Source organism: Herpailurus yagouaroundi, unplaced genomic scaffold (assembly GCF_014898765.1).
Source record: "Herpailurus yagouaroundi ecotype Mexico unplaced genomic scaffold, PumYag 189, whole genome shotgun sequence".
Classification (NCBI taxonomy): domain Eukaryota; kingdom Metazoa; phylum Chordata; class Mammalia; order Carnivora; family Felidae; genus Herpailurus; species Herpailurus yagouaroundi.
Window position 1 is genome coordinate 5,987,703 of NW_024412420.1, and position 27,791 is coordinate 6,015,493.

At 43.3% G+C, this 27,791-nt stretch overlaps 1 protein-coding gene across 3 annotated transcripts; it reads right to left on the reverse strand.

Annotated features, from left to right (window-relative positions):
* On the reverse strand, positions 1-27,791 carry PCTP (phosphatidylcholine transfer protein). 3 transcript variants are annotated; one of them, XM_040497070.1, is made up of 6 exons: positions 27,526-27,791; positions 9,309-9,423; positions 6,661-6,740; positions 3,333-3,504; positions 2,395-2,462; positions 1-1,261 (listed from the first exon to the last, which is right to left on the reverse strand). In XM_040497070.1, the coding sequence occupies exons 1-6, from the start codon at positions 27,667-27,669 to the stop codon at positions 1,196-1,198; spliced, it is 645 nt and encodes a 214-aa protein (XP_040353004.1). In that variant the 5' UTR covers positions 27,670-27,791; the 3' UTR covers positions 1-1,195. The 3 variants fall into 3 exon arrangements, with proteins under 3 accessions (XP_040353004.1, XP_040353003.1, XP_040353005.1); XM_040497069.1 differs by having other exon boundaries at positions 9,309-9,426; positions 27,526-27,782; XM_040497071.1 differs by lacking the exon at positions 27,526-27,791 and adding an exon at positions 21,233-21,540 and having other exon boundaries at positions 9,309-9,426.

Below are 27,791 nucleotides of genomic sequence, written 5' to 3' on the forward strand. Positions count from 1 at the left end.
TTTATGTCACGTTGTATTTATTGGTATTCAATCTGTTTTCTTCCCAGAGAGAAAACATATAGTCTGAGGTATCACATTTTAATAAATCCTTTGCTTCTGGCTTTACATCCTAAATGTCTATGACCCCTAATCAGGGTTCAGTGCCATCACACACAGTGGTTACAATTTTTCCCTGAGATCATTAAGGCTATGCCTTGAGCCACAGAATATCTTGCTCTACCAAAATTCAGGAGAAAACAGGAAACTGGACGTCTTTTAGCGGTAGAAGAGGCAGACATCTTAGGTAGAATTCCTGAGAAAAAAGTTGTAGAGTCATCCAATCCACTAATTAATATTTCCCTGGTTGTGAACTCTTATCCCTTCAGAATCTCCAAACATTCTAGAAGGGAAATTCATTTTATTGCATATAAAGACACTTTGTCACAGCTGTGCGCACAGTATTTTGACTTTTGCAAACTGCCAGAGAGCCATCATGATGCCTCAGTTTCTGATAAAATGCAGAGCTAGTGAGGTATGGTCAGCCTCTCTCCAGTGGCATGTGGGAAGGAGAATCCCAGACATAGATGATGAGAAAACATGGCTATCACATTAAGTGTGTAATCAGGCCTGCCATGTGTTTCAACATGGTTTGAAATCAAAACAGCTCAGGATCTTCTACAAGTACAAATGGTGGAAAGACTTACGGGATCATCACCTCAGACCCCAGCCAAATCAACACACCAAAGCATCAGGCAAACGGACATCAGCACGTGTCTCCCAGTCTGATGCACCAAGAGTCCAGTCTGAAGGGGATGGCATCCCAGCAGCCCCTCCTGGGTTGCAAGAAGTCACATTCTGGGAAGGAGCCAGCTTGCCAGGATTGGTTGCCCTTGCATTTGTTGTTTCTCCACCCACCCATCCCCCTAAGATGGCACAATGGAATGATTGTGTCCCCTATTGAGGACTTCCCTTTTTAAAAATAAACAAGCAAAAGTTTCCCTAATCTGACCCACATTCAATAGTGGAAGAAGGCAGCCAGTCCCGGGGTGGGGAGAGTGGCAAAGGAAGCCAGGCATCAGGCAAACACACTTGGGGACGATGTGTGGGACAGTGTGCAGGCGTCCGAAGATAGAATAGTGAAAGAAAAGCTGAGCATCAGTGGGCTTGTGGCACTTGCAGAGACATCATTCCATGGACACACCATTCGTTCCCTTTCTTAGGTTTTCTTGAGGTAATTCTGACAGGCTTTTGCCATGTCCTTCAAGAAGTTAGGGACGCCATTCTGCAAAGGAAAGAACACTTGTCACTTCTGTGTCTTCACAGACATTACTCCTGATTCTTTGGGATGTGGCAAAGGTAAACAAAGATGCCTTGAGAATAATAAATATGACAGTAGGTCCCCTGTCCAATTTCAACAGAACGTCTCTACAGATAATGCCAGAAGACCCAAGGCACAGGCGAGACTAGACAACAGGGGACACTGTTGTATGCCTTGGCTTTCACTAGTAAAAAGCTAAGATGTTTCTGAGACACCATTTTTTGGAGAGAAAAAACATAGGAAATGGGATTGGGTTGGGTTGTGGGATTCTTCCACAGAAATCAGAGAAAGGACTTCTTTTACAGAATTAGAAAATGGTGAGGCTGTGGGGGCAAAGGGTTAGGCTATTTTATTATTTAGTCAGTGCCGAACTGTGTACAAGATTTTCCCCAGACACTGCTTTATTTACTACTACTCTACAGGGTCGGTAGTATCCATCTCCATTTTTAAAAGGGAAGAAATTGATGGCTTCCCTAGATTACACAGACAGAAGCAGGACCAGGATTCAAAATCACATGTATTTGACTCAAAGCCTGTGCGCTTTTCACTCTCCAGGGAATGTGCTGAGCCCTCCCACCAGGAAGTAGGTCTCCAAAGCAGGCTGAATGATTCTCATCAAGCCAGGTCCCTAGGCAGTCTGCAGTGATCCAGTACCACAGCAGTTCCCTCTCCTTACAGGGAAACAAAACACAACACAACATCAGTAACAAAACTGGGGGCTTCCAGGCTTGGACACATCTGGTTGTCTCTGGAGCCAGGTTAGCCTTCCAGACTCCTCCATAAGCAGGGCAGGGTCTAAAGGCCCCATTTTCTCTATAATGAGCAGGCTATTGTCAGGAGGATCCAGACAGTGATCCCAGCAGGGTGTTGCCGGCAGGGAGGGTCTGACATTCCAGCTAAGGATTCTTTGTCTTTTGTCCCAGCCTCCACATCCTGGGTGTTGGCAACCTCAGTCCTAACTGTAGTCACTCAACCAAGCTGCTTCATAAAAGAGCCTCATTAGGCCTGAGATAGGATGTCTCTTCAGCCTGACAGCCCCTTGGACTAAGTCAACATTTGTCAAAGACACTTCCCCCTCCTGCCTCCTGGGATCTCACCTTGGCGACCCAGTTAATGAGCCAGGACGGAATCTGGCCACCAGGGTTATCGAAGTAATACATGAAAACTAGAGGAGAAAGAAAAGACAATTCAGGAGGAGGAAAAATGTTACAAAGACAAAAACAAACCCTGCCAACCTTCCCCTTTTAGATTCAGAAAGAAGGGAGGGAGCACAGGATTCAGGAGGACTTCTCTTCCCTGTCTCCCAGAATATTTATATGTAAACATTTTTAAATCACAGTCACAGGCACATTTTGCTGCTACTCATTAAACACCTGGCAATGTTCTATACACCTGGATATAGTATCTCATTTAATTACTTCTCTCTTTATTACCTTCATGGTACAATTGGGTCGGTAAGAACAAACCCAGCTTATAAATGATAACATGGAGGCTCAGAGAAGTTAGGTGGCATGTCCAAGGTGACATCTGAAAAGCGTCAGAACTAAGCTTCAGATTTTGCCTCACATGCAAGGCCACACTTGTTCCAGTACTGTAGGCGGCTGCGTATGCCTACTCTGCTCACAGCTTTTCTCCACGTGGGCTGGAACTCCAGAGAGGCAAGTCCTGAGTCTCTGGGTTTCTGCTGGGCAGGAGCTGCGTCCTCAGAGACAGTGCTGCCAGCCTTCTTGCCCACCCTCAGGCCCAATGTATGTATCCCGAGGACCAATCTAAAGTGAGAGTCTCTAAACCTTCTGGCTCTAATTTCATCCGGACAGTGCAAGAGTCGTAAAGAATGGGCTGAGTCAGATCTAAATGTCCCCCACGCACTCAAGTTTCTGGGGGAGAATGGAGTCTCTCTCCAGGTGTTGTCTTCTACACGTGCCCATCCTCTGAACTCGGGGAATAAGCACCATGAATTTTACGTGCCTCACAATCAGCATGGCCTTGATACAGGTGGCCCTGGTCAGTGCACCAACATGCACCCCGGCCTTACCTTTGCTTCCCTTCTTGCCATCACTCTCGATTGCGAGGCTCTGCTTGTACTGATTTACCCGGATCACACCAGGCCTCTCAGCAAACTGCGGCACAGAAGTGCTCTGGGCCAGGACCACATGGATCTTCCGCCCTTCCACGTCCAGCTCTTGCCGCTGCCGGATGTAGATGTACTGTACTGCCAGTCAAGGCATGATATCAATGCCAGCCTTACAGATGGGCAGAAGGAAACCCCACAAGCCAGAGGCAAAGGGAGAGGACTCTGTTCCTCTCACCTGGCATTTGTTCCCTTATACTGTTACTTCACTTCCTTGCCCTGTCTCTCTACCTGCACTGTAAGATGGTGTCCCATACTGTCTGATGTTCTCATCTGACAGCATGCCTTACCTACCTTTGAACGAGTCCTTGATGCTTTTAATTATATAGAGAAACCCCTCCTCCTTTCTCTAAGAAGGCACTGTGAGGTATCAGAGGTTTGATCACTCATCAGTGGTGTGATTCTGCATTAGTTACTCCCTGTTTCTGAGGCTAAGTTTCCCTCTGTAGAGAAAGGGGGTTACACTGCTCAGCAGGCATGCTTGGTGGGGGCAATGGAGAAACCAGGGCAGAACAGGCACCCCATAAACTTTGTCCTTCCCTCCTCCAAAGCTCTAGTTGCTGACTTCTATGCACAGAGGATGGCCAAGCAATGTTACTTACACCTGCTGGTCATAGGAAGAAACCTACGCACCTGAATGTTTAGTAGGTAGATGTCCTCTCTGGGTCAACATTGATTCACCAAAAATAACAAAGCCATTTCATCTCAATAAACACTTGTAGAACACTCACTATGTCTATGGCACTATTCTAGAGAAGATAATTTAATCCTAAGAAGCAGTGAGAGTTACCATTTATTCAGACATTACTATGTGCTTTACATGTAGTACCAGTTTTGATCCTGAAATGGTCCCTGTGAGTTCGGTGTAAGTATCCCCATCCTACTGATGATAAAACTGAGGCTCAGAAAAGTAAAGAAACTTGCCAAAGACCCATAGCTCAACTGGAACCTGAATGCAAGCCCAGATCTGGCCCCCAAACGTAGTTAGACTTTCATAGCTAGACAGGCCTCAATAGAATTTTAGGTTTTGCACTAGAAGGAATTCAAAGACTAAACAATTAAAAAAAAAAATCACCCTAAGTATAACACAATTATACTTACTATAACAGCAACAACCATAGCCCCATGCCACCTCAGAGTCTCTGCGGCACCCACAGTGGTCCCAGCCCTCACTCAGCCTGCAGGATGGGATGTTGCCCCCGCTCTCTGTGGACTGACGCGTAAAGTTCTCAAATGTCTTGGGGGAGAAATGAATTTGCTTTGGCTCTGGCTTTCCTCCCCCAGGCCTCTTTCCTCACAGCCAAGATTGTCCTACTCTCTCCCAAAACTTGCTCAGCTCATGTGACAGATATCACCTGACACTCCATTGAGGAAAAATCAGCTGATCTATTAAGACTTGGCAAAGGTCTTCAAAGGGTTGGGAGGTTGCTGGGCCTTCCATAGAGCCTATGAACAGAGAACCACCAGGTCACTGAGGTCCAGAGAAGCGAAGGGACTTTTCCAAAATCACACAACAAATCAGGGAATAAGCTCACATTCAGTCTGGGATCTCTGGCTCAAAATGAATGTTCTTTTCCACTGCGCTATTGTCTGTTCTCAAAAATTTAACCCTTAGTGGAGAGACATATGTGCATATGAGAAACTCACTGTGGGACTGTGGGGCCTGGAAAGCCAATTAAATAGAACTTCAAGTAGCCCCAAGTGTCACTCCTAAGACCTACCCAGCAGTGTCACAGTGAGGTCAGAGAGATGGACTCATGCCCTGGTCAAGGTCACCATCTCTGGAAAGAGCTGCACCTGGGACCAGAACCTGCCTCTGCCACCCACTAGTTGTGTAAACCACAGCAAAGTTCTGACTTCTCTTTGCATCAGTTCCCTTGACTACAACATGAGGATGATGGAACTCAGTTTGCACAGTTGTTGGTAGGATCAGAGGTAACCACATAAAACCTAAGAAGTAATCCACGATCTGTTGAAATATGTACCATGTGTGTACCAACTACCTAGCAGTATGCGGGCAAGAAATAAACCCTTAAGGGGCGCCTGGGTGGCTCAGTCGGCTAAGCGTCCGACCTCAGCTCAGGTCACGATCTCACAGTTAGTGGGTTCGAGCCCCGCGTCGGGCTCTGTGCTGACAGCTCAGAGCCTGGAGCCTGTTTCGGATTCTGTGTCTCCCTCTCTCTCTGACCCTCCCCCATTCATGCTCTATCTCTCTCTGTCTCAAAAATAAACAAACATTAAAAAAAAAAAAAAAAAGAAATAAACCCCTAAGGATTTTATAATCTGGTTGGAGCCAAGGTAAACACACACACTTAGACGCAAACACACACACACACACACACACACACACACACACACACACTTTCTATAAAACACACTCGCATGCTCCTTCTCTTTCTTGTGAATAATTATTTAAGAACATACAAACTTGTATAATGTCAGAGCTAGAAATTCAGTGGCTCTCCAAACTTTTTTTAATCCACAAGACCCTTTGCTGAAAGGATCTTCTATGGAAATTCAGTGTGTAAAACACTTGACTGCTGTGATTGAAGAGGACAGTGAAGGAGTGGAAACCTCACCCCTCAGTCATCCTGCCCCCACCCTGCCTGTCCTTGAAATTCCATCCCCCATAGGAGGCTTGTCCTGAGAGGGCCTCCTAGAACCTTGTACTGTTAGCTAAAACTCCCCACATTCCATTCAACTGCTTTAATGATAAATGAGGAAACTGGGGAAGAAACATATCCCCAGTACCCAGAGCCAGCAGTCAAGGAGGGATCGCTGTGGGGTCACTCAAACTGGAGAGGAGATGGGGAGGGCTGGAAAAGTGAGGGTGTGAGTTGCAGTCCCCACTCTGTATGTATGCCTCTGTCACTTTACCTCCCTGGGTGCTCACTTCCACCTCTAGATTGAGGAAATTTGTAAACACTAGAAGAACTTCTCTCCAGGTCCCCATTTCTGGAGCCAACAAATTCAAGCCTTAGAAAACTTTTCAGGAAAGTCTGAGCTGCCCTCCAGTGACCACAATCATAGATGCTCCACATGGTCAGGCCCAGAAATCACACTCTGAGGTCTCCAAAAGCCACACAAGAAGCAACAGCTTCAGCAGATGTTTCTGCAAGAATCAAAGGGCAACACTGTCCACATTGCCATGGGCATGACACCACTGGGCAATAGCCAAGGGGCACAGAAACACTTAGGAAGTCAAGTAGTGATGTGCCTTGAGAAAGGATACGTCTCGGTTGGACATGGGAAAAGGGTACTTCACTTCCCAGTAGACCACGGTTTCTCCATTGCATTCCTTTTCATAGAGTTCTAAGGAGAACAAAAGAAGTTAATGTATCTGGAAGCTTTCTGGGCTTCATTTAACAAGAAGCCTAGGTATGATTATCTCTGAGGGTAATGATAAACCACTAACTCATAAGGCACAGAATTCTAGGAGAAATAAGATTCATTAATGCTAAAAGCTTGTTGCCCAAGAGCAGAGTTTAGTAGACATTAAAACACAGTAAAAATAAAATAACAAAACGTGTCCATTGTATAGCACACGCAAGATTCTCAAATACAATGCAATGGAACAAAATCAGGCACCCAAAAATAAACGTTCAGGTTTTAAAATCAGGGCAACCAGCAGATGTCACTAGAGTACCAGTAGTTTTGCTTTTGATTTCTCTCTAGATTTCTTGACCTATTACAGCTAGCCCTGAACTGAGTCACCCAGTCTAGTGCGTTCAACTGGGAAATGAAGGTTCTAGCCAGGGCAGTGTCCTTCCTAAACAGCTAGGAAGTGGCATAGCTGTGGCTAACCCTAAGTGTCTTGCTTCTCTCCCCTGTTTCTTTACACACTACCATGACTGCAATGACCAGATTCCCTTAATATTTCATCGTTCTATAGTGTGCAAATAGCAGCTAACTTGGCTGGAGAGAGCAAAAGAATTCAATGGCATGTACACCCTCTGACCTCAAGCTGTGCAGTATGCCTTCATACTAAGCATTTATTTAAAGAAGGAGGCAAGCCAAGGCTGCTGAAGTAACCATGACAGACCCTTAAGGAGATGCTGATGGGGGAAAAGTATTCTTTAATTCAGCTTTGGTAGGAAAATCTATTAGAAGACCATGGATTAAAGAGCTTGCCCATTGGTGCCACAAGAGACTAAAGACAGCCCTTGAGAGGAAGGGAAGAAGTAGACATCTGTGACCTTTGCATACTCAGCATCACCTCCCCCTTCTTGAACCAGTGATCTCCATTCTCCTTCACCCTTCCCCTCCTTGACTATGCGGTTTAAGCAGGACTGACTCAGCATTAATTTCAGGGCTGGGAAAATGAGCAAGATGTAGCCACAGTGATTCATTCAGGGATGGTGCATCTGGCCAGGGTCTTACCTTGTGGTTTAGTAAAGGCCCTCAGGTAGCTCACAGAATATCTAGAAGGACCAGAGCTGGGCTTAGAACCTCAGGATTGTTCCAGAGAAGCCAAACTACTGCTGCTACCGGACTAGACACCATAGTGTGAATGGCTGATGCCAAGTACCAAACATCAGAGGCTCTGCAACTGTTTCTCCCAGTGTCAGACACCTTAGCCCTGACCATCACCAGAAAATTGATTTTACATGCTGCAGTTCTCTCTCACATTGAAGCTGCATGTGTGTCTTACTGGCAACATCTATATTACACCCCTGAGGAGACTGGGACAGAGAACATCTGGCTTCTCCCTTGAATGGACAAGTATCACAGTTCTTCCTAGATAGAAAGGGTACTGGAAAACACTAGGAGACCACAACCATGACAAACATCCACAGGAGGCCATGAGAGCAAATTCTGGGGCTCTGGCTGCCGTGAGCAGGAAAGTGGAATGCTCCTTCCTGTTCCTGTGGGGTTATTATTTATATGGTTAGACTATAAGCCTGGATCTTCTGGTGGCCATCTTTGCCATGACATAAGAATCTGCCTAAGAATTAGGTCAACTCAGAAGAAAACTGAGTCGAGATGGAGAAGTTATTTAAGCATTAGATGCAGCTGTCCTAGAAGTCAGATACCCCTGGACTTTTCAATGCCATGAAACCAATAAACTCTTTTCCGTTTCTTACACTGGCATTTGTTAACTTTTTGTTGCTTGCAACCAAAAGTCCTGACTATAGCAAAGGTCTTTCAGAGTTTACATGCACCTTGGCTAGTTCTGCAGTTCTCTTCCACTGTGACTGATTTGGCAGAGGCCACTCCCACCTTTAAGTGACAGGAGGAACCCCTATTTAATGCCTTTCACAGGTGGCATTCTCCTTCAGGGCATCACCCTTCCCCTCCTCCTTGACTTTCAGGGCAAAATCTAAGAACTGGAGCCTTGGAGCTCTGGACCTTCCTCCTGCCTTAGCTCTACATTCTGCTACCCCAATAACATAATAAAACCAAACTGCTCACAGTTTTTGAACATACCATGCTGTTTCATGCCTTCCTCCCTTTATTCATGCTGTTCCCTGGGCCTCAGATGGCCTCAAGTCCCCCATCCCCTCACCTTCTCACCCTCTCACCTATATGCATTCTTCTTGTTGATAAAACTTTGATTCAACTTCCAAAACAAAGCTTGGACACCACCTCCTCCAAGAAGCTGCCTATGACTACCAAGATATGTGAGATGATGTTGAACTTCCAGTGAGAACAAAGGAGCCCCCAGAGCAAACTGGAGAGTAGCAGCTAAGGGAATGCAAGGAATCACAAAGGAATCACAAAGGAATCACGTTTCAGCCCAACACTTAAGACTTTCATGCCAAAATTAAAAATAAAACATAACATAGTAGAAATTGAACCTGTTGCTTTCTACTAGCTGGAATAAGTAACAATAGATTCTACTTTCTAGATTTTTTTTTCTTAATAATAGATGTTATTCACCTTTAACATATTGGTCCCACTGTTTTCTGTAGTCTAAGTCCATGTAGACATCTGCGAGTAAAGCCGGAGGGCAGTCGTCCAGAACACCAAAGACTTTATACTCATAAAGTCCCGTCTGCTGTAAAAACAGAACAGGCAAAACAATCTATTGATTTCCAAATAGACAGCTGGATGACACAGCATATGAAAAGCAGATGTTCATACAACACCAATTATTGAGTACCTCCTCTGTGGTCTTGGTAACACAATAATGAAAAAGCAGATGAGGCCCCTGCTCTAGTGGATCATACATTTATTGTAGACATTGGTGGTGGTGGTGGTGGCGGTGGCTATAAATGCTATCTAGGTAATTTGAATAGTATATAAGGAAAGTTATGTCATCAGTGGTGCCTGTTTTGGGGGCAAGGGGTGTCCTACGTAATCAAGTAATCAGGAAAGACCTCTATGAGGGATAACTTTATCAGAACATCTTATTCTAAATATTAGACAGAACCAGCCATGGGAAGATAAGGAAAACCCATTCCTGGTATAGGGAAGACCTTCACATTTATGAACCTTCATGCTCAAAAAACAGGAAGTCATAAGATCCAGAGAACTGTGGATTGGGAAGGTGGTAGGAGCTGAGGTCAGAGAGACAGTGGTGTCCAGACTCCACAGGGCTTTGTAAACCAGGGTGATGGGATAAAGATTTTGTTCTAATTACTAAGGAAAACCAATGAGTGACTTTAAACAGAGGAACACTAAATAAAAAGATGATCCTTGATGCTTGGTAGAAAATAGATCATAAGGGAGCAAGGAGATGGTTTGAAGACCAGTGCAATGGTCCAGATAAGAGATGATGGTGATTTAAACAAGGAGGTGACAACAGTGATTGAGAGAAGTCAGTGATTTAGGGTTATATTTAGAAGTAATGTTAGCAAGAAGTGCTGACAGATTGCCTGTGGAGAAGAGAAAGTAAAGAATTACTTAGAACCTCTGCTTGAACAACTAGGTAAATGAGAGATCCATGCTCTAAGATAGAGAACACTTGGGAAGAGGTGATATGTGAGCTATGGGGATATCAAGAATTCTACTTTTGAGTTTAAGATGCTTATTAAACATCCAAGTGGGAGTGTCATATAGGCATCTAATGCTCAGGGGACAGGTTACTATTTTAGATATCCATGGCATAATGAAACCTAACACATTGTTTTTATCAATGCCAAGAAAGAATTTGTCAACAACTTCCTTTTTATGTAAAGAACTTGTGTATAAAACATCAGCTTCAAATCACATTAGTCCTCTTTATTAAAAAAAAAGAGAGAGACCATTTCTAGATTCCAAAGGATGAGAGTGCCCCCCCCCCCCCACCTGCGGCCTTTTTTTTCCTTCATGTGAGACCATATCCTCCTCGGTGAGGGTTCTGGGGCTAGAGTTGGCCATGTTATGCATTTCACTTTCCCTACAATGGCAACTAACAATTCCTGACCCTCCCCTTGCCTAAAGGCTTTACTGTTAAGATTAAACCAAAGGCTTTTAGATTAACTTCCATGCAAAAGCAAACAAATAAAACAAAAATGATGCTTTTAGAATGACAGGTTCTTCCATGTGCTAAAGCAATGTTATTGGCTCAATGTTATTGACTAATCGAACATGTGAATTCAAGAGGTAAACATGGTGAAGCTTTGTAGAGATCTTGAGGCTACAAGGGCTTCCTGGCTCAGGGGGCATAACCCAGGGCAAAACATATCCTAGTTTAAGAATCTCATCTATCTGTTAAATTAACTGGTAAGAAATGGAAGATGCAATTGAAATGGAATTCATAAAGTTCTTCCAGCTCTAAAAGTATGTGACTTTATACCAAAGGTTTCCAACCAGCAAATGACAAACTAGCAGATCTAAACACCTCACATGCTGTGAGCACAGCACGCGAAGTATTTAGATCTGCTAGTTTGTATACCCCAAAAGAAAGACAAACATCAGGAGAAACACCTCCTCCTCCCTCCTGTGCCCTCCCCTCACACAGATGGGAAGACAGTGAGGGTTTATACATACTCATACATTTATTAATCATCTCTGGAAGAGAGACAGTTCCCTGTTCAGGAATGCTGGGGCCCCATTTTCTGTACATACTGAGCAAAAGGGATAATTATGCATTGAGATAATGATCTCAGCTTACATGAGTTAACTTTGGTTATCTGGATAATTTAAGACAAACTGTTTCCTTACACTGGTTCCCTTCCCCTTCTGAATTTAGTTACTGTCCTTAGTGACCTCAGTCCTATACATATCACAGAAAAGAAAAACAGAAAGCCCTCTTAGAAAGAGAAAAATAAAACGATGTGATTTACGTGAATACAGAAGAACGAACTATTGTTACAACTTCCTTTAAACACTCCCTTCGTGGCAGAACTGAGAAATGCCAGGACTCCAGAGGAACAAAATGCTTGGTAACAACACTTCCCTTGTCTATCAATAAAATGTTCTTTTCAAGTAACAGCCCACCAAAATTCTTGGATCAATGCACCTTTTCACCTATTATTTCTTTCTGACAAGGATCTCTGCAAACATACACATGATTTTACTTTCCTTTAAAAAATAAAGTGAATTTTTTATAACTGTAGAAATAATATTCATTATAGGAAAATTGGAAAATGCAAAAAACTGAATAAGGAAAATGTAAATGACATGTAACCCCATAATCCACAAAGATCTATTGGTAATATTTGACATATTTCTTTTAAGTACATAAATACTTCTATATGTTACAAAATCGGAATAATATGGTTTAAACAACTTGTATTCTCTATGGAGAGATCAGACCTAATTTAGTTATTCTCATTCAGTCCTTCGTTTCTAATATTTTTATAAATATAAATATTGCTGGAATAATTATTATTTCGGATGGACCAACTTGGTCCATAATTCTAATTTTTTTCTTTTTTTTTTTTTAAATTTTTATTTTTTTTTTTCAACGTTTATCTATTTTTGGGACAGAGAGAGACAGAGCATGAACGGGGGAGGGGCAGAGAGAGAGGGAGACACAGAATCGGAAACAGGCTCCAGGCTCTGAGCCATCAGCCCAGAGCCCGACGCGGGGCCCGAACTCATGGACCGCGAGATCGTGACCTGGCTGAAGTCGGACACTTAACCGACTGTGCCACCCAGGAGCCCCATCTAATTTTTTTCATTAGGAAAGCTTCCTTAGAGATAGATTTTAGTAAAGGTTCTATATGCTTTTTTTATAAGTTTAAGGTTCTTCATGCTTTTTATAAGGCTTTAAGAATTTATACCAATGTATACTCTTGCCAATAGCACAGGAACATCTCATCAGGATTGGGTACCATTGTTTGTGCAAATAGTTTGATAGGAAAGGGAATAAAGCTTGGCTTGATTTGGGCAAAGTTTTTATTACTGATGTGTAAGATCTCCTTAAAATTAGAAATATAAACTTTCTGCATTATGTGTAAGATTCAGTAGATGATTCAATAAATGATTCCAAATAAGTTTACTCAAGAGATTCTTGGCTTTCCTGAAGCTCCTCCAGAAAATCATTTGTAAGAATGTCTCCATTTATTTATCACGCTGTAAAACTTGGTGTATATTTTTCTAATTCTCCATGTATGAATAAAATTGAAAAAAAATTATTCGGTGGTAGGGAATCAGTAAATACCTTGTGTAGAATACAGTGACGAGAAGAAACAGAAGATTTACCGTAGCACAGAGTGCCTTCTTTCTTGCTAAGAGAACCTCTGTGGCAATGTACACAACTAATGACTTTGCCGGTCTCCTACACTGGTTTGACTATGGCTATTTGGAGCTACAGCAGCTATTTTGTAACGAAGAGGTACCAAACATGAGGAGGAAGACTAAAAAGACTCCTTGTTTTACTGGCATCATTGATCAGCTAAACCAGTGCCATCAACTACTGACCCCTGCTCTACTTGTTAAATGAGAAAAATAAACCCCTCTTTGAGTCACTGTTTGTACAGTTTCCTGTTACTTGCAGCTAAAAGCAATCTTAATTGATAAAAATGATCCTTTCCAACAATGAATTTTACAGGAGTCCTGTGATTTGGGGGAACAGTGAAGGTTAAGAAACTCCCCTCTCCTTTGTGTTCCAGAAAAGAGCTTGTTGCAAAGAACCATCATTCCCCATAGGACTTAGATAAGACTCCCAGATGCTGCCCTTGTTTACCTGTGACAAGGCCAGACACAGACGCTCTGAATTCCCTTGCATTGCCTCATAAATGATTAGCTGAACTGCTTGTCCCCACTGATCCAATCAGAACAAAATGCTTGTGAACCAGACTGGTTCAGTTTCTCTCATTCTTCCCCTAAATGTTGGCCCACCCTCAGGCTGAGCCAGCATACAGCCCCTCCTGAGAACAGATTAGCCTCAGGGCAAAATATTCTCTGATCTACTATCCAGGCATGCCACCTTTTATCTCACTTCCTCACACTGGTTTCTCACCTTGTTTACTCATCTCTATAAAAGAAAAACTCTTTTTGCCTCATTCTTGAGACATCCACAGATCTTATGGTCAAAGCGTTCTCCCTATTAAAATAATCTCTCTCCCCACTTTGCAATAATCCTTTTGGATAAAAGTCTCTCCTTGTGAGTCCAGGTTTGTTTTTACTTGGCATTATTACTCTAAAGTAGAAAAGCAGATGGCCAGAATAGTGCTAATAAGACTTAGATGCATTTACAAGGAAAAACTATTATGTATAAATCCATTAAAACGGTACAGAAGTACATAAGCATTGCTACAATGCATTGTCAAGGAAGAGAGGGAAGAGATCATGGCCAGTGTCAATCAACATTAAGTATATTTAATTTTGCACATCTGAAACTCCACACACTGTTATAGAAAGTGCCACCTCCTTCCACTAGGTCAGAAAAAAGTAGGGGCGCCTGGGTGGCGCAGTCGGTTAAGCGTCCGACTTCAGCCAGGTCACGATCTCGCGGTCCATGAGTTCGAGCCCCGCGTCAGACTCTGGGCTGATGGCTCAGAGCCTGGAGCCTGTTTCCGATTCTGTGTCTCCCTCTCTCTCTGCCCCTCCCCCGTTCATGCTCTGTCTCTCTCTGTCCCAAAAATAAATAAACGTTGAAAAAAAAATTTTAAAAAAAAGAAAAAAGTATAATTACAAGAAATTAACATAAATTTTATTATAAAATTACAAACTTGCTAGGACCTGCTGTATCCTTGGCCCTGGGAAGAAATCGGGCATACACATATTCTTGGCTTTTGAGCTTGGAACATACTTCCCCCTGGTGATGTCAGTAGTCATGCAATAGCCATGCATTCTGTATTTGAAGTTTTCTGGTCACTTTGACCTGCTATAAATTATTTTACTAATACTAGTAATTGTTCAGTTTTCAGTTTTATATTCATTACCTCATGTAATCTTTAACAGAGCTCTGTGATAGAGATGGGGATGTTAGTGTTATCTCCATCTTTATGTGAAGAAATTATCTCAGACAGGCTAAATTACTTGCTTGAGTCCCACAGCTAGTACTTGGGACAGCCAGAAAGAAGGTGACATGGGCCCTTCTACTTCCTTCAGTGTCTCCTGTTTAGCCCTACTGTCTGCACATTTCCTTCAAACCATTGCTCCAAACCACAATCTAATGATTAAGATAAAGAAGACCCATCACATAGCATCTTAGAGCCAGAAGGGGCCTTAGACCTTTACGTAAAAGAGGTCAGTGACTTGCCAAGGGTCCCACTGATGAAGCTGTTGGTTGCAAAGCCTGGACGGGAACCTGTTCCTTCTGGTCCCCAAGCCAGTGCTCTTGCTCCTTCCCTGGACCACCCAGAATGGACCGCCCACTGAGATGCTCCCCTGAGGCCTTAAGCCTGGTGTGTTTGTCTAACAGGCCTCCAAGCAGCCAGAGGAATATTTTTTAGATGCCTCTTCTGTAGAGATTCAGATCCAGAGCAGGAGAAAGGCAGGAATGGGAAAGGATGAATAATAGAACTTTCAACGGACTAGTGCTTTGCTATCTTTACGTGTATTATTCCAGAGTCATCTCAAAAACCAGAAAATACCCCATGGTGGTTACCGCATGGGCTCAGAGTCACAACCCAGTAGGGTCAAAGCTCTTCTACCCACTAGCCTTGCTTTCCTCAGCTGCAAAGTGGGTCTAATGAATTTGTACTTAAGGGGATGATTATGAGGATTGTGAGCTAATCCATCTAAAATCCTTACCATTGTGCCTCACACATAAGTACTTAGCAGATATTAGATGTCATTGTCATTCATAAGGTGGGTACGATGATCCCCTTTTCCATATTAAATACTTGAGGATTCAGAACTGTAACATAATGCACATTTTTTAGAGAAACTAACATCTATGGAGTATGAAGCCAGGCACTGTGCTTGGTGATTAATACATAAAATAATCCCGTGAGGTAAGCATATTATTATCTCCACTTTATAAATGAAGAAATGGTGGAGGTGTGGGGACAGGGTTTGGTGATTTGCTACTGATATCACTAATCAGTAATTTTTAAAATACTCTGTTATTCTGGGGCACTTGTCTAAACATCAGATTGTTATATTTCTTAGTGCTGATTCAAATGCATAAAAGAACTGGACATTTTATTTTCAACTGCATTTATAAGGTTAACATATTTTGAGAAACACTACTGCCAACAGCACACTTATTTGTCCTGAGCAGGGTAAATTCTGTAAGAGCTCATGTGTTTACATATGAGAAATGCCAAAATGTCACAATGTTTGCATTTGACATTTGCAGCTCCCTCAGAGGACTAATCTGTTAGACCTCCTTTACCTCTCCCCCACCTGATCCAGAAAGGTGTCACCCCATCTCTGTAAATTATGATGTTCATCTGCATTGACCTCACTGACTGTGAACAGTCTTGATAAATCACATTTGTCTAATCCTGAAAATGCACCTCTGAGTGTGTGCTGAATTTTCTTAACCTCTCAAAGAAGAGCTCATTCCCATCCCTCAGGAGGGGACAAGATCTCAACTTTGACTGTGGAAGCTGACCAACTCCAGCCACTCTGTGGCAAGTAAACAGGCTCTGAAGTTACAAAAAGTAAGTATTTTTCACCAAAGAGCATCAATTCTAATGACAGGAATCAAGCTACAGCTGCCACTTGGAAGGGTGTATCAAGATAAAAAAAAAAGGCAGTTGTGGGGCGCCTGGGTGGCTCAGTCAGTTAAGCGTCTGACTTCGGCTCAGGTCATGATCTCACAGTTTGTGCGTTCAAGCCCCGCATTGGGCTCTGCGCTGACAGCTCAGAGCCTGGATCCTGCTTCAGATTCTGTGTCTCCTACTCTCTCTGCTCCTCCCCCACTCATGCTCTGTCTCTCTCTCCCCTTGAAAAACAAATAAAAACATTAAAAAAAAAAAAAAAAGGCAGTTGCGTAAATCTGGTTTAATATTTTAGATCTCTCTACGAAAACATGGCAGGTTTAATCCCTAAGGATTGCACATAGCTAGGTAAGATAATAATGATGGCTAACATTCACTGAGTGCTTACTGAATACCGGACACTGGACTGATATCGGATTATCTCACTTAATCCACACAATGGTAATATGAAGTGTGGCTCATTAGGAAACCCATTTTTCAGACAAGGAAACTGAGGCTAAAGGAATTCGGAGAAATTTCTAGAAAAGGCAAGTCTACAGAGACAGGAAGCAGATTGGTGGCTGTCTGGACTGGGAATGATAACAACCACAAGAAGTGTCTTTTGGGGATATCACAAATGTTCTAAAATTAGACTGTGATGAAGGCTGCATAACTCCACAAATTTACAAAAATTCATTGAACTGTACACTTAAACTGAGTAAATTTTATGGTATACAAATGATACCTCATTAGAGCTGTAAAAAAAAAAAGTCTGTGAAACTCACCTAAAGTCACTCAAATAATGACCGTAGAACCTGGCCTTGCAGCCAGTGATCGGACAGCTGAGGTCATGGTCTGTGATACTGCCTCTGGATTGTCACTGACCTCTCCAAACATACCGTTGGATAAATAAGAAAGCTGTTGAAGTGCATATAGTTATAGCAAGGATGACCGTATTATTTATCATTCCAACCAGCATACTTTTGAGAGTGAAAGGGATGTGGTAAAAATATCACCAGGACAACAGGTATAAACCAGGCCTCTGGGGAGTATATTGGGTAGGACGTATACACTTAGCTATGGCTCACAACAAAAACCATTTAATTTACTGTGTGTTTCAAAATGTATCTTCTCATTGGATCCCCATACAAATTTGGCAGAACAGGAATTATTTCCACTTTACAGATGAGGAAACTGAGAACCCAGCTAGAGTCTCAGGCTCATAAATCCTAAAATGACAGAGCAATCAGGCGTCAGAAACATATTTTAGCCAGGTGATGCCAAATCTGTCCTGTTGGTTATTTTTGAACCGTCCACAAGCTAACGATTGTTTCTGCATTTCTAGGTGGTTATATAAGCACCTACATAATATCTTCCATTTTGCCTCTTGGCCCACAAAGCCTCCAATATTTACTCACTGGCCCTTTAGAGGAAAAGTCTGGTGATCCCTGCTCGAAACCATTGCTACCACCACTTCCAAAACATACAACTCCGGAAAACTCTGAACTGCCAATGAGTCGTACTGCAATTACACATGTAAGAGAGGAAACTTTGTGTCATAGTCATATTTAGGTTTTATTTTGAATCACATGGGTGTTTACTGTGCAGGCTCAGACCACCCTTCAAAGTAAACCTGCCCATCTTGAGCACGCCATGCGGGACAAATACAAATACAAAAAAAAAAAAAACAAAAAAAAACTTAAATATACCCTATTTATTTTTTTTAATTAACTTATTTTTAATTTACATCCAAGTTAGTTAGCAAAATATATCCTATTTAAATTCAGAAAAGAAAAAGAAAATCTTGACCTATAGAGGAACATAGACGCAGGTTACACCAGACATCTTGTCAGAAACCATCCATGTAAAACGAGAGTGGAATAAAATATATAGTGTATTAAAAGAGAAAATCCACCAACCTAGAATGCTATATCCAGTGAAACTGTCCTTCAAAAGTGAAGGAGAGGGGCTCCTGAGTGGCTCAGTCAGTTAAGCGACATACTCTTGGTTTCAGCTCAGGTCATGATCTCTTGGTTCGTGAGATTGAGCCCCACGTTGGGCTCTGTGCTGACAATGCTCTGATTCTCTCTCTCCCTCTGTCTCTGCCCCTCCCCTGCTCACCCTTGTTCTCTCTCAAAATAAATAAGTGAAGGAGAAATAAAAAGTTTTTCAAACAAATAAAAACTGCAGGAAATCAGCAGCAGCAGACCTACTCTGGAAGAAATGTTAAAAGATGTTCCAAGAGAGAAAAAAAAAAAAATGATAAAGGTCAGAAACTGAGATCTATATAACATATAAAGTGCTTGTTTTATTGTCTTAAAGCTTCTTGAAGGTATGAACTTTGTCTTATTCATCAGGTATCACCGGGATTTAGCATATGCCAGGCACACAATAGGTCCTAAAGACTGCTTGAACAAGCACATGAACAAATATTTTGGAGTTTTCATTCACCCAAAGGTAGCTATGGAGAAGTATCTATCCTAAACTAAATGGCAAAATAAGGTGGTTAAGTCTATCTCTAAGTTTTTCTGGGTCTTTTTTTTTTTTTTTTTAATTTTTTAGTGTTTCTTTACTTTTGACAGAGAGGGAGAGAGAGAGAGCTGGGAAGGGACAGAGAGAGAGACAAGATCCGAAGCAGGCTCTGCAGTGAGAGCGGAGAGCCCAATGTGGGGCTCAAACTCACAAACTGTGAGATCATAACCTGAGCCAAAGCCAGACACTTAACCGATTGAGCCACCCAGGCACCCCATCTAAGCTTTTCTGGGTCGTAAAAACACATTAAAGGGGCACCTCTTGATTTTACCTCTCAGGTCATTATCCCAGGGTCATGAGATCAAGCCCAGCATGGGTCTCTGCACTGAGTATGCAGCCTGCTTAGGATTCTGTCTCTGTCTCCCGCTCTGCCTCTCTCCCTGGCTCATTCATATTTTCTCTCTTTCTCTCTCTCTCTCTCTCTCTCTCTCTCTCTCTCTCTCTCTCCCTCTCTCCCCCACTAAAAAACGAAACACATTAAAAGTCCCAGACTAAAATTCAAAGGTTCGTATTTGCATGGATGCTCCCTTTCTTACATGAATACATTCATTTACATAATTTCCCTGATGGATAAAATAGCCTCACAAAATTATGTCCAGGGACTGTGAGCTTGTGAAGTAACAGACTATTCCCACTGAAGGGCCCCCTAGAATTCTTCTTCCACCCATAGGTGGTGACTCTGATGTCAACAGCAGGTTGGAAGACCCAGCAAGAACCATATTGCACTTGACACTGCTCCAATTCAGCCCCTGCTTCAATTGGTATGGTATTGTGTCCAAGGATCCAGAATGTCCAAATCTTTGCTGACAAGTCACTTCTTCTCTCAGAGTCCCGAAGGCCCAATGAAAATCAGAGTTCTGCTTTATTAATAGTCACCTCCTGTGATCCCCATGGAGGAATTTGGTGAAAGACAGGGTGAGGGTATGAAGCCTGGCTTATAGCAAGACAGGAGTGGGAGGTCCTACTCAGCCCTCTCCTCTCAGTCCCAACTTAAACCTTGGGACCAGCATTCTCACACAGTCTCACACCACATGCTCATCAGGAGAGAGAGGTGAGGAGGGGAAGACCTGAGGCTCTGATATATCCATCCACCTGCTTGCTCAGAAATATGGAAAAAGGGAAAGAGAGAGAGACACACACAGAGAGAGAGAGAGAGAGAGAAAGAGAGAGAGAGAGAGCATGAGCAAGAGAGCACAAGAGCTGGCCTCAGTCTGTGGCAGGTAGAAGAATGCCACACATGGGTGCTCCTCATTCAGACATGGTGGCCCTGCCCACTAGTAAAATGTGGCTCCATAAGTGTCCCAGGTCCAATAATCATTAGGTCACTCATGGCGGTAGCTACTCCTCCCTTAGCAGAGAGGTAAAAGGGTGAGAGAAGGGGGCAGAACACTCCTGTAATCTGGAAGTGAAGACACTCCTGACGATTATGATCTCATCTGTGGGGTGCTAGTGGAAACTTCTCAGCCATTGAAGTAAACCTGTTCTTGTGGGAGTTTTAAATTTTTTTTTTCCAACGTTTATTTATTTTTGGGACAGAGAGAGACAGAGCATGAACGGGGGAGGGGCAGAGAGAGAGGGAGACACAGAATCGGAAACAGGCTCCAGGCTCTGAGCCATCAGCCCAGAGCCCGACGCGGGGCTCGAACTCACGGACCGCGAGATCGTGACCTGGCTGAAGTCGGACGCTTAACCGACTGCGCCACCCAGGCGCCCCTTTTGTGGGAGTTTTAAATCTGTGCTTCTCACCTAAAGGCCAAACTTTCCCTTAGCCCAGCCTGGCTAAACACCATTTTCCTAGGAATGCCAGGCTTTTTGTATTTTAGTAGGTACACAGCATAGAAAAGAACAGTCCCTGGAAAAGAGCCTTCAGCTCCTGAGCAAACTTCTTGATTAGAAGGCCCATTAAAGGACAAAGGCACACTGCAGGCAGTCCCTTCTCACAGCGCCAGACATTCAGATTTAAAAACGTTAAGAAGTCAAGCCATTAACCCCATCAGCTCAGACCACTACTTACTTGGTCTAAATTGAGGGTGCAAAGCTCTGCCTGCTGATTTCACACTCTCTGTAGGCATGTCACAGTGTCAACTGGCATGGTGATGTGGCCCAGAGCTCCAAGGAGACCTGACTGCAGATCACTGGGAACGCTTTTGTAAGTGACCTGTGGCCCTTCTCTACCAGGGAGACTTCTTGGCACAGCTCAGAAGTCAACATTCACTCCCCCAGGTGGCCACTAACTTAAAAATCAGGAGAGTGAGTCTTCAAATGGTGTTGCTTTTGTCTTAAGATATTCTTTCTCCCTCTTACCTTTCAGTTTCCACTGCTTCTCTAGGACTCTCCACCCCCCAGCACCATTCTAGATGGTTCCCATACATTGGTGGTACTCAGGGTATAGTCCCTGGACTGGTAGCTTCAGCATCACTTGGCAACTGGTTAGAAATAAAACACAAAAAGAAGAAAAAAAAGAAATACCATTGTGCCATATACCATTTCATTTGATGACTGTTGAGAGGTCAGTAATTCTGAAAGGTAAATATTATCCTTGTTTTGAAAATGAGGAAGCTGGGATTTCAAAATGAAAAGATAACTGAATAACATCACCCAGCTAGTAAGTGGGGCCTGGCCCCTGGCTACTCTCCAACCATAGATTCACCCCAGTCCTGTATCCTTTTGGCTCTTCCTGGAAAACAAGGCAAGCTTAGCCTGACTCAGGAACTTAGCACTCAGTGTTCCCCCTACTACAGTGATTTAAAACCCAGCAAGTCCATTTGAATCTCCTGGGAAGTTTTAACATTGAAAAGAAAAACAACAACAAACCAGCTTATTATGAAGCATTTCAAACATACACAAAAGTAGAGACAACAGAATGATCAACCCCTGTAACGAAAGGGGAGTTTTTCAAAGGACTTCCCAGGCCACACCCCAGATCAATTAATTCCAGGATTCTAGAGTAGGGCTTGGTCATGTCTTAATAGCTCCCAGGGTGATCCTAATGTGCTTGTGCTTTGAAAAACACTCTCTGGTACATTTCTCCTCCAGATATTTGCATGATGCAACCTCTCGCTTCATTTCTGTCCCCACTCAAATGTTACCTCGGCAGAAGGGTTCTCCAGATTCCCTCATCTAAAACACATCACATCATCCCTGGCCACCACTGTGATACCATCTCTCTACCCCTTTACCCCACTTTACTGTCTTCATAGCATTCTTCACCTAATGTATCATTACATGATACGGGTTTATTCTCATCAGTGAATGTCGTTCACTGTTCAAGAACTCATTCATTGGAACAGTGGCACATCTTCCCATTCATTGTTTATCCCCAGTGCCTGTGAGGGCAATAGCACATGGGAGGCACTTTGATGAATCTTCTCTGAATGAAAAAAAAATGAATGACAGTGGGCAGAATGGAGATTTTAACCCAGGATTGTCTGCCTCTAAAACCCATGTTCTTCCCATGATACCATGTGGCAGTTCGGGGCTAGTTTTGCTTATCCTCCAGAAAGAGAAAGTAATTCTTGCCTTGAAGCAAGCTGTATATTTGGTGCTAAGCTTATCAAAGTAGGCTGGTTCATGTCTAGTTACTAGTAATTAGGTCCTGTGTGGCTCACTTAACAACTGGGTATTATTTCCATCTGTAAAATAGGAAAATAGGCCTGTCCCTACCTATCTTCCAGATTTGTTTACAGGGATAAAGGCAACTTACACGTGACAGCATTTTGTAAATTAAATCACTATGTAATGGTAAGTTATTGACATTACAACCTGGGGAGGAAAAAAGAGAAGAGAGGAAGGAAACAAAAGGCAAAGGAAGTAGAAAAAAGAAGTGAATGAAAAAGATGATGGCATTGAACAGAATGGTTTCAAAGAAACTTTCAAAGTCAAAAACCTGTGATTTAATAGAAAAAGAGAAAATGAAAAAGTATCAAAATACTGTATATCAAAAGTGACCATCTATGGGGCGCCTGGGTGGCTCAGTCAATTAAGCTTCCAACTTCGACTCAGGGCATGATCTCGCGGTTTGTGAGTTCAAGCCCCGCGTCGGACTCTGTGCTGACAGCTACTCAGAGCCTGGAGCCTGTCTTCAGATTCTGTGTCTCCCTCTCTCTCTGTCCCTCCCCTGCTTGTGCACTCTCTCTCTCTCTCTCTCTCTCTCTCAAAAATAAATAAAAAACATAAACAGAAAAAGCTACAACCTTTTTTTAAATTTAATATAATTTATTTTTTACACCAGATAACTAAAATGCCCCTACACTTCAGTCTTTTCAAAACATGCAATAGATCATCGTCACAGTTCATGGTGGATTAACATAAATGTCTATACATGATCCAGATACATAGTAGGTTGTTCCCAAGGGAACAGTCAACCTGGTGGAATGGATAAAAGCCACTGCAAAATCTGTTTACACTGAGAAGGGTGGCTGCCCGATTCTTCCTATCATAAAAATTCCTAGTGTTACCTGCTTTTCCCTACCCCACCCCATGAGGCCACTAATATGCTTTATATGCAAGTCATGTTGGACTGGCTTTATCATGATGGAGATATTCATCTATTAAATATGCTTTTTAGCCAAATCATGGTAAATACTTTGATAGAGGAGGTCCCCTTTGCATGGGTACTATGTGTAACAACCTTACTGCTGCAAAATTCGAGCAATCCAAGAAGACTTACCAGATTACCTATCTCAGTATCCCTTATATGGGTCTTAAAGATGCCAAGAAAAATTAGACTAACAAGAAAATGGGGAAAGAGAGGGGAGAATCAGAGCACTCATCTCAATAGAGTGGAAATCTTTAGATGGTTATTAAGAAACAGGATGAATGAAGCAAATGTTGATGGGGTTGAGGCAAAAGTAGCACTACCTAAAGTTAGATGGACCAGTCGTACCCCCTGGCCCTTCAACATTAAAGGGCTCCAAACAAGTCCACTCTGTTTACCCCAGTTGTTGGAATTTATTTTTATTTTTTTTTGTTTTGTTTTCAATCACTGTATTTTTTTTATAGTTTTTTTGTTGTTGTTGTTGTTGTTTGTTTTCAATCACTGTATTTTTTTTTTTATAGTTAATTGTTGGAATTTAAAAAGCCAGAAAGCAAAGACTGAAATACCTAACCTCACCTGGATTCACCTGCAGCAATAGTCAGGTAGATTAATCAAGATGAAGACTAACAGAAGGACCAAGGTCTTCTGGTCTGAGCCCCCAGTTGGGGACCTGAGGACCCAAGGCCATATACACTCATGTGTGTAAAATGGTTTGGGTTGGTAGAAGAAAAGACACATAATGGTAACATGCAGGGTGGATTAAACACCACTGGCCCACAAGACAGAAAAGGGCTTTGGGGCAGATAGGTGCAGGTCTATGCAGAATGTGGGACAAGTGAATTCACTTTTGATAAGGTATGGTATTCGGATGGAAAGATTTACTAACTGGAAATTGGAGGGAATTCTCTTCTGGGAAGAAGGCAAAACATGGAGTCAAACTGGAAAGAAAATGAGGCTTTAGCAAAGTGGGCCAGGCAGCAAATAATGCTGGAAAATGCTAGAACCCAGGAAGGGTTCTAGGAAAGGACTTATACCCTAACTCAGTAGGGCCTCCTGACATTTGTTAATACAGATGGAGAACAAAGTGGCCATGGAGCAATGGCCCTCTGTCCTAGCTGCTGAGGCTCAGGGCACACCTACTGGAATCCCATGGCCTTTAAACTTAAAGAAGTTACCTGGGAACACCTGTAATTTACATCAGTGTACCATGACTGCCCTTTTCCCTCAACAGGTTGAAATAAGACATACGGTATTGTTAGTAGGGATAGGAACTATTCTGAATACCACTCATGTCCTCCCCACAGGAGGGAGGCAGGCCCTGCGATGTAACAATACACAATGGAAACAAGACACAATAGAAAGCCAGGCACTGTCTCAGCTCACAAGCACAAAAGCAAGAAAGCACTGGCTCACTGGAGTAAAGGGTAGAGTGCTCTGGGCTGGCTGGAGGACAAGGGGTGTGCAGATGAGTCATGGGAGATAAAGCTGGAAATGTAAGTTGGGACCAAACTAGTTCACTCATCTCAATAGAGTGGAAATCTTTAGATGGTATGAACAAACAGGAAGTATGAGGGGCGTCTGAGTGGCTCAGTCTGTTGATCGTCGGCTCAGGTCATGATTACACAATCCTGAATTCGAGCCCCTAGTCAAGCTCTGTGCTAACAGCCCAGAGCCTAGAGCCTGTTTAGGATTCTGTGTCTCCTTCTCTCTCTGCCCCTCCCCACTCAGTCTCTCTCTCTCTCTCTCTCTCTCTCTCTCTCTGTCTCAAAAATAAACAAACATTGGGGTACCTGCGTGGCTCAGTCAGTTAAGTGGATGACTTTGACTCAGGTCATGATCTCGCAGTCAGTGAGTTCAAGTCCCGTGTCAGGCTCTGTACTGACAGCTCAGAGCCTAGAGCCTGGAGCCTGTTTCAGATTCTGTGTCTCCCTCTCTCTCTCTCTGACCTTCCCCCATTCATGCTCTGTCTCTCTCTGTCTCAAAAATGAATAAATGTAAAAAAAAAAAAATTAAAAAAAATAATAATAATAAAATAAATAAACATTAAAAAATAAAAAGAAACAGGATAAAATAAAAAGCCTTAATGCAATTCAATACAGTCAACAACTTGACAAGATAACTTATAATTTTTGACTTTACAAACGCACAAGAGCAATATGCATTCAGTAGAAACAGTACTTTGAATTTTGAATTGTTATCTTTCCCTGGGCTAGTGATACGTGATATAGTACCTTCTGATGCTGGGCAGGGGCAGTGAACCACTACACTTACAACTATTCTGCACCCCCATACAATCATCCTGTTTTCACTTTCAGTACACTCTTCAAAAAATTACATGATATTCAACACTTTAGTATAAAATAGGCCTTGTGTTAGATGATTTTGCCCAACAATAGGCTAATGACAGCATTCTGGGCACAGTTAAGATCAGCTAGGCTAACTGTGATGCTCAGTAGGTGAGGTGTATTAAATGCATTTTCAGCTTATGATATTTTCAGCTTATGATGGGTTTATCAGGATGTAAACCCATCATAAGTTGAGAAAGATCTGTACAGTCTACCCAGAAGCATTTGACTTCTCTCAGAGAGGCAATGCAGGAGCCTGCTCATGGCACAGGTCTGGAAGTAGACAGGTGAGTTCTGATCCCAGTTCAGACCTTGAGCAATCACCTTAACCTTTGCACACATTCATTTCCATATAGGTAAAAAGGTGATAATTACAGTGCCTTACATTAAGACTGACATGAGGATTCAGTAAGTCAATACCTGTGAAGCACTTAAACAGTGCGTAGAACATAAGACAGCATGCAGTGTGTGAGCTATTATAATAGTATTAATTCTGGAATCAACAGTGCCACTGAAAGGGGAGTGGTAAGACCACAGCCTCTCCTTCAGGTGCCTGATCAGGCTGTAATGTGTAGGATGGAAGGGATCAGAGAGGAAGGAGGAAGGCCAGAAGTCTTCTGCAACTCTAGGTGAAAGGTACCATCCAAAGTGCCAACCACAAAGGAATGAAAAGGGAAAGGAAGGGGGCCAGATATCAGGCTTGTCTGAGCAGCTGAATTGACAAAACTTGGCAAATGCCTGGATATGGCTGGTAAGGAAAATGGAATGGTCAGAAGAATAAAAGATTTTGTCTGAAAACATGTCCACTTTGGCACCAAGGCACCTAATGAAATTACACTCAGAAATTAATTCCACCTGCGCTGGACTGTGAGCTTCTTGTTCATTTTGTCACACTCCGTGGCCCTGCTACACACACGTTCAGAGTGCCTCCCTACTCTATACTACTCTGGTTCTCTGCCAGTAAACCTTGATTTCACTTCACTTGCCTAAAAGTGATTTATTATCCCATGTGCCTTCAGCTACTATCACTCACTGTAACTGATGAAAGGTCTCAGGTACAACGCAATCGTTCCACCTGGAAAAGCTACCTGATTCCAAAGGCCTCCGGGAGTGCCTGGAGAATTGCTTAATAACCAACTCTATTCCTCCTACCCTTTAAGTTAATCTTCTCCCTAAAGCTTCAGACTAAATTCTTAAGTGCCCCTTACAAGAAAGGGGCAGCTGCGAAATGAAATGACTAAAATGACTGAGATGATATTAGCTCCCTTCTCAGCCACACTGCTCTGCACACACACTATCACCCTGCACATCCAGTCAGTTTCTGAAAAGTCTGGTCTCCTTTCCACCTGTATGCAAACCCTAAGGTTCCCTCCACCCCACCAACATACACACATCAGTAGCACCCACCCGGGAGGAGGATCCACGTCCCTTGCAGCCAAGTGCATGGGGCTCAGACTCTGCAGTCCTGCATTTTAACCCTATCATTAGCTTCCAACAAACCACTACCGCCCTGGGCCTCAGACTTAGGCTGAATTCGGATGACCTCCCAACTGCAGGGGCAAAGTCAGTTGCCAGCACTGCCCCTGCGCTCGCTCCTCCCTGCTCCGCGTGACCAACTCCGGCCCTGACTTCCTAGGCCGCTGCCCCGCGCTTCCCCTGGGGAGGTTGGCCCCGACAAGCGACTGCCTGGGATCCTCCAGCTGGCCGGCCGCTACCTGGTCCAGCAGCCCGTAGATGCTGAAGCCCAGGGTCTCCACCAGCAGCTCCCAGTTGGCCCCTGCCGGCGCGCGCTGCTGGATCTCCGCGCAGGCCTCCCGGAACTGCTCCTCGGAGAAGCCGCCGGCCGCACCACACTCCATCTTTTGGCAGCCCCAGCTTCTCCGCCTCCCGGGCGAAGCCGCGGACCCGCCGGGTGTGCGCTCTGGGGCGGGCCGAGAGGGTGGTCCAGCGTGATTGGCAGGGACCAGAGGCGCGATGGGGC